The following is a 7,138-nucleotide window of genomic DNA, read 5'->3' as shown; positions in this document are numbered from 1 at the left end:
TGAACCTGTTCAGCCTCCACAAGAGAAGGCTGAGGGGAGATCTAGTGGCCTGTTACAAACTAGTCAGAGGGGACCAGCAGGCATTGGGGGAGTCCCTGTTCCCCCGAGCACTACCAGGAGTGACTAGAAATAACGGTCACAAGCTGGCAGAGGGTAGATTCAGACTAGACATCCGAAGGTGCTACTTCACAGTTAGGGCAGCTAGGATCTGGAACCGACTTCCAAGAGAAGTGGTGCTGGCTCCTACCCTGAGGGTCTTTAAGAGGAGGTTAGATGAACACCTTGCTGGGGTCGTTTGACCCCAGTACTCTTTCCTGCCATGGCAGAGGGTCGGACTTGATGATCTGCCCAGGTCCCTTCTGACCCAACCAACTATGAAACTATAATATTATTTCTCTGAATTCAGCTTCCAAATTGGCCTTGCATGAAAACTTCCTACATTTTGGCCTTTTAAAGAACTCCTGGGAAGCCTTTATTAGAACACATCTAAGAGCTATATTTAGAATTTCTATAAAGGTATGGTTATGGCAAAATCATGAATCAAGAAACTATAAAACAATACAGCTCCTCAGTAAAGCATGGCATGGCAGTGCAGGCAGTAATGTGAGTGGACCCTGACAGAATGTCAAGATTCACTTCAGGCCAGAAACCCTTTCAAAATAATAGTATAAAAATAGTATCGTGGTCTCATTGCATAAGCTACTTGGCCAATCAAAGTACATGTTCTAATACATGTCATCATCCTGTTTAAAAACAAACAAACAACTGTGCAGGACAATTCAGGTTTAATTATTCATCTGTTAGTACATTGTTTAGTTATACATTAACTATAAATATTGGTTTTAAAAATCCCTCTGAGTACTGTGACACACGTTAAATTTAACATGTTATAATTAGATCATAGTAACCATTAATATGACTGAAGCTCTCTATCACCTCTTGCAGTACCCAAACCCTGCTTAAATTTCACTGCTCTCCAGCTGCTTGTATGCTAGATGCTGTAGCAATTGCAACCACATAAAACATTAACGTGTCTATTTTGGACTGCAGCAGAACACATGACAGTCATTTTGATTAGCCCCAGAGCATCATGTTCAGCAGCTGTCACAATTTTTCTGATCTGCAGGCCCAGTGACAATCTATAACTACTGACTGCATAGCTGTTATGCTAAAAAGGGCACAGTGGGTGTGTCTACATGAGACACTATTGCACAGTCATTGTTGCGCATTTATTTAGAGCAAGTACCAAATAAATGTGCAGTAAGCAAAGTTACCAGGCAGTAGCACTGTCTTTTAGGTGACGCTGCTGCACAATAGCTTAATAGCTATTAATAGCTGTATAGTAGCATATTAGCTCTATGTGTGCTGTGATGCACTACTACGCAGTATTTTTTTGGCTTCTGTGCAGTCAGCATCTTGCCTAAACATGCCCAGTGAGTCTTTGGGATGAAGAAGAAAGGGCAGATGTATCTACAGGAGTACAGAATAGATGGATGGCTTGAAGTGAAAGAGGATCATGGTGAAGGTAGGTAGGTAAGTTACAGTGTTGCCATGAAAGATGGTGATGTTATGGTGGTGAAGAAGGACATTATCAGTCACATTACTGGAATGCCTTGGGTTTATATAACAGACCCAAGATACTCCTGTATGTGGTCAGGGGAGAAGAAGCAAAGAGAGACAAGGGAAACAGTGGGAGAGGCTAGGAAGCAGAGAGAGGGAATGATATTGGGACTGTCTAAGGTTGTGGTTGTCTGAATGAGGGAGAGTGCACAGCAGAGAGGAGCCAGAAGTAGGAAAAGGCAACAAAACAGCTTGTACAGTCTTTCACTCTGCCTGGTGGAGCCAGCAGGGAAACAGGCTATGCAGCTGTTCTTCAGCCTGAACATTAGCAGATACCAGGGACTTCTTTGTCCTGCTCATCAAACCATCCTGCCTTTTCTCTTAAACTTTCCTCTCTCTCCCACTGTTTTTCTTTCTTGTTTTTTCCTCTCACATTTTAGGCACCTTTCCCACCTCACCATTTTTTTCTTTCTCTCTAATAGTCATACTTTGCTTTCCTCCCTCAAACCTTCCCCCAATGCTCCCCACTGAGAGTGCTGCTTAATCTGGGGGAAGATCTTTGTGTCCAGGCTGCCCTCATAGCTGAGCTGGGAGCCACAAGCATAACAGTAGTGCTTACTGAAGTCTGATGATGACTTTTGCTCACATGCAGGAAATTGCAGCTCTCAGAAACTGCTTGAGATATGAGTTCCCACATCAGATCCCTTGACAGAGCCACTGCAGCCTGTACTGTGACCACATTTTGAGGTGATCAGTATTATATCCTGTGTCCAGGAATCTGGCTTCTGCTTTGCTAGAGCTCTGTCCCAGTGGTAAGAAGGTGGAGGATGATAGCCCAGAGGGAGGGTCTGACAGATTAGATCTGAAGACTCAAGGATGGGAACTGAGGCACCCAGAGTGCCAAGAGTACTTAGACTCAAAGGTTGTGGGATTGGTGTGGGCTGCATGGCTAATGCCCTCCACAGCCTGGTGAGAGCTGAAGACACTCACCACCCCTGTTGTGGACAGTCGAGGGGGTGGTCCACAGTGTGTGGGGGAGTCTTTTTATACTGTCATGCCTATAGCATCACAGAGTCCTTGTACATCTGCCAATCAATCCTCATTTCTGAATCATACTAGGATGATTAAGGCTTCCCCATGCTCAGCACAGCAGAATCTGCCCATGGAGTGATTGTGCTAGGACCACTTTTTGCTTCTGATGCAGGCAGCTGATGGGGCATCATGTGGAGGACAGCTTTCAGGGCTTGCATGACAGCCCATGATTAGCTGTCCGCCCAGGCCCATAAGCTGCCCGGAGATGATGATGTCTGATCCCCCTTCATCTATGGAAAAGGCCCATTTTCTGTGATTAACTTCAGAGCTGTACCTCTGCCCTTGCTGTGTTTGGAAATTGCTCTTGCATTCCCACCCTCTCCCCCTCTGGCTGCCCAAGTTCCAGCCTCCTCCCCCTGCTCCGCCAAGAGTCCCTCTGTGAAATGGCCAAGCCACCAGAATCTCTGGGGCTGTGTACAGCTGCCTCTGAGAAGCAAGGGTCTAGGTTGGGGGTTTGCAACTTTTAGGAGTGGTGGACTGAAACAACACCACTTTCTCCATGGTGGGCTGGCATTTCCAATATAGACATAGGCATCCAGGAGTACAGTTCCTACCTGCACGTAAGTACCAAAAATGCCATATGAACAAAAAATGACCAGTTTGAGGACTAGGAAAGGACTAGAATACCACCACCAGTAGACAGCACTTACTTCCATTGACTGAAACTATTGTACCCCCTCCCTCCCGTGCCAGGGACCCCATTCTCCCCCTAGCAGATGCTGTCTGCACAGCTTCTCCCGTTCTCCACTTCATCTCCCATCCCTCCTTCACTCTTCTTCCACTGTTACACTGATCTCACTGTCAGACTCATTTAGGTCTCCAGACAAAAAGCTGTACTGGGAGGATAAGGAAAAGTCACACAAGGGTACTTTGATGCTCTTTTGACTTAGCAGCACAGAGAGCTGATGGCAGGAGCAATCACAAGCATATTTTTCCACCTGTAACTGTGACTCCTGGACTCATTCCAATGCAGCAAATGACATGAGTCAGCTCCAAGAAAAGAAGCACCCAGTGGCTGCTACTGGAGGTGGGGCTCATTTCTGACCTCAGGAAAGTGAAACTCCTATTTATATTGCCCTGTGAGAACCAGGGCGTCAGGGGACATTGTGAGTATTCTCCAGCATGAAGCAATTGTCCAATCTGCCCGGAGTATTTCAGAGGTCTGATCACTCTAGACTTCAAGGACAATTTCTGTTGAGCCTGCATCCTCTGGTGCTGGAAAGGTTCAAGTCCAAACCGCTGCTGTCCCCATTGCAGACAAATTGCGCAACAGAGAAACCTCAGACCCAATAGTTAGCTAAAGAATGTGGTACAAATAGTCAAACAGCTGAAAGCACGGGCAGCCACAAGAGCAGGAGGCCAGACAGTGTGTGGATAACACCAGGGGACTCTGAAACTCTTCTGTGAGGAGGACCAAGCTGCTCTCTGTGTAGTTTGCCATCTGTTTTGGGCTCACCAAACTCACACTGTGGTCCCCATAGAGGAGGCTGATCACCAGTACAAGGTAAGAGACTGCTGTACTCTCTAATGGTAACAGGGTTTATATGTTATTTATAGGTTAACTCAGTGATTTTCAAGCAGGGTGCCACAGCACCCTGGCATGCTTTGAGATCCTCTCAAGGGTGCCACAGGGAGTCATGCAATGTTAGCACTGTTACATGAGCAGATAGGATTCACAAGATAAACTCAGGGGTTTCAAGTATGAATCCATAGTGTCAAAAGCATTCCGACCTGTTGTGGGCTGAGTTGTTTGTAACAGAAGAATTGTTCAATTATTTTTCTGAAATAAAAATTGAGTGTAAACTAAGAGCTGGCATTTTCCAAGGGGAGCCTCAAGTTTAACACGGGGTGCCTTGAACCTGAAAAGATTGAGAATCCCTAGGTTAGTTCTTTCGTGAGTATTTTTAATCACACTGTGGGCACGTCTACCCATACATTATGGCACTTTTTCTAACGCGCATTAAATTTAGTACCTCCAATGTGAGTTACTAAAGAAATGCACATTAAGCTGTCTTAATGCACAGTAACAAATGCACATGGTTTTTAAGTGACGCTGAATGTACTGTAGCCTATTCTACTGCACATTAGCATAATTGCATTTTGTTTACATGATGCTTTAATGGACAATAAAATAGGCTACTGCACATTAAAGAGCATGCGTAGATGTACCCTGCAAGACATGTCAGTACATCAGCTCTATGAAGCTGAAAGATACCATCAAAAGAAACGTGCACTGAAATGAGGCAAGAGAAGGGAGGGAAATGAATGCTGTCTGCAGAAGCCTTTTGAAAACTACAGTAGTTTCCTCTGGTGAAAGAAAGGAAGTTTTGACAAAACTGAAGTTACTACATGGCCAGTGATGTTTAAATCACAAGAGCTGCAGATTACTCTGAATGAAAAAAACCTACCACAGAATGGGGAAAAAAATCACAGTATCACAGCAGGAGCTGGAAGTCACTGCTGTCCCTCATGTTGCAGCTGCCCTAGCTGCCTTATTATGCCTTTGCATCCCAAGGCCATGAAGTAAGTCAGTGTCATGCCTGGGGCTAGAGCTCAGGTCCCCCAAGGCTGAGTTGTGTATCCTACCTGCCAAACCAGGCTACCTCCCAGAAACACTTAATCTATATGGTCCACGAAGTTCATATAACATTAATGAAAGACTCCTGAGAAAACACCTGAAGGTATGAAGTTTTCTACAGGGTCCTGGGTTTCTTTGTTGTTCCAGGAGTGGTTAAACTCCAGGGCCTGGCTGGAACCGGAGAACTCCCCTGTGTTACATTGTGTGTCCACACGAACAAATGCTAGATCAGTGATTCTCAACCAGGGGCCCACAGCACCCTGGGGTGCCTGGAGATCCTTTGCAACAGAAGAATTGTTCTATTATTTTTCTGTAGTATATAAAAAAAGTGAAAACTAAGAGCTGACATTTTCTGAAGGTGCTTTGAGTCTACCTAGGACTGCCTCAAGTCTAAAAAGGTTGAGAACCACTTCTCCAGATAGATAGATACCTCTCTCTTACAGCATTGATCAGATGTGACTGCAAAACAACTAATCACAGGCTGGTGCCAGCCAAACCAATGGTGCCATTTTTTGGTTTGTGTGGGCAAAGCCTTACCAAATGGGTTCATTTGAATCTTCCAGGGGTATCCCACAGCACAGCCTTTGGATTCTCCCATTGCTATGGGAGCACTGAAGTTGCTACCCAGAAGGCATTGCAGCCAGGATAGTTCAGGACACTACTAGGGGAAAATCCTAATGATTCCCAGCAGACAGGGGCATGGGTAATGTGGTCTGACCTGTAATTACAGCAGTTTTATCCATCCAGTACTCTTATGGATTCAAGGGCAGAAATTCAAGGACAATTGAAAGTCTAAGGCATGGAGAGGGCTGCAACATTGGTACTGCTCTCAGAGGATACTGATACAAGCTGTTACAATGTATGTTACCTGCATCATTCTGAAATGGTAAAAGTGCCGCAAAACAGCTTAATCTTTAACCCTGCAGCAAAATAGCTTAATCTTTAACACTTCTTCATTCAGGGTCAAATTTAGGACAGTTTAGCTTACTTGTATTGCCATAGGATCATGTAGACATAATAGTTGCAGTTTAATAACTGCTGCACACTCCCAAACAGCTGTTCCCCTTCCCTTTTTAAAGTAGCTACATATGTACATATGTCCATACCCAACTCTTGTAGTGTCTGGGATTTGTATCATTTTGTCAGACAAACTATTTCAAGATAAATAAAGTTTCAGGTACAAAAATTCAAGATTCCCACCACCTAATTGCAGTTTACTACTGGTGTAATTCAGTGGAGAAGCAAGCTCAAATAACCTAAAGTTGTTTAAGCAATCACACTCAGGATCCAGTGACAATATTTCAGTTCTGTGACATCTCTGTCACAAGTACACTCAACTCCCCAGGTAGCAATAGTAGTTCTGAACTTTATCAGACTCAATGGGACGAGCGCACATGTGCATCTTGCAGCATCTCAAACCCCTTTGAGACGCTGCAAGAGGCACATGCAGGAACAAGAAAATGTTTCCCGCACTGCAGATTTGCAGATCGGGGGCAAAATTAGACCCCAGGGTTAAAAAAAAACAAAACAAAAACAGAGAAAAAAAAGTGGGGTAACCGGAGGCTGGGTTCTCCACAGAGACTCTCTGGTAGCAGCCAGAGTGTCTCTACAGTTGGCCCTTGCCCTGGTGCTGAATCACACTGCCTGCTGGACCTCTGCTCCAGTGCCAGTAAGTAAGAGGTGGGGGGGCTGGAGGAGGGGGGAGGGGACCCGCATGCTCCCCCAGCCCCTTGGATCACTGCCCTGCCCACACTGGCCCTCTGGCCCCAGCATCCTGGCAAGTAAAAAAACAAAACAAAAAAACCCTGCACTCACCAGCACTAGCAGCTGCCATCAAGGTCACTGGCCACCCCCACCCCACTTGCACAGTGCAGGTGACAGCCACAGCAGCCCCAGCCCCGACCCCGC

The 7,138-nt window shown here is 45.5% G+C and overlaps 1 protein-coding gene across 6 annotated transcripts in view; it reads left to right on the top strand.

Moving 5' to 3' along the window:
• The first annotated feature begins 915 nt into the window (after nucleotides 1-915).
• The window catches only part of LOC106721984 (butyrophilin subfamily 1 member A1-like), a 14,167-nt gene continuing 7,944 nt past the window's right edge, over nucleotides 916-7,138 (top strand). For 3 of the 6 annotated variants that reach the window (XM_025199816.1, XM_014518339.2, XM_025199818.1), the window contains exon 1: nucleotides 1,532-4,156. Coding sequence is in view for 1 of the 6 variants with exons in the window: in XM_025199817.1 (XP_025055602.1) it covers nucleotides 1,447-1,525 (79 nt within the window). In the remaining 5 variants the exon portion in view is untranslated. The other 3 variants (XM_014518337.2, XM_025199817.1, XM_014518338.2) reach the window with 3 other exon arrangements.

This window comes from Alligator sinensis, unplaced genomic scaffold, assembly GCF_000455745.1.
Source record: "Alligator sinensis unplaced genomic scaffold, ASM45574v1 scaffold1097_1, whole genome shotgun sequence".
NCBI classification, from domain to species: domain Eukaryota; kingdom Metazoa; phylum Chordata; order Crocodylia; family Alligatoridae; genus Alligator; species Alligator sinensis.
The sequence above is the reverse complement of the archived record's forward strand: the minus strand, read 5'-3'. Positions and strand labels throughout refer to the sequence as shown.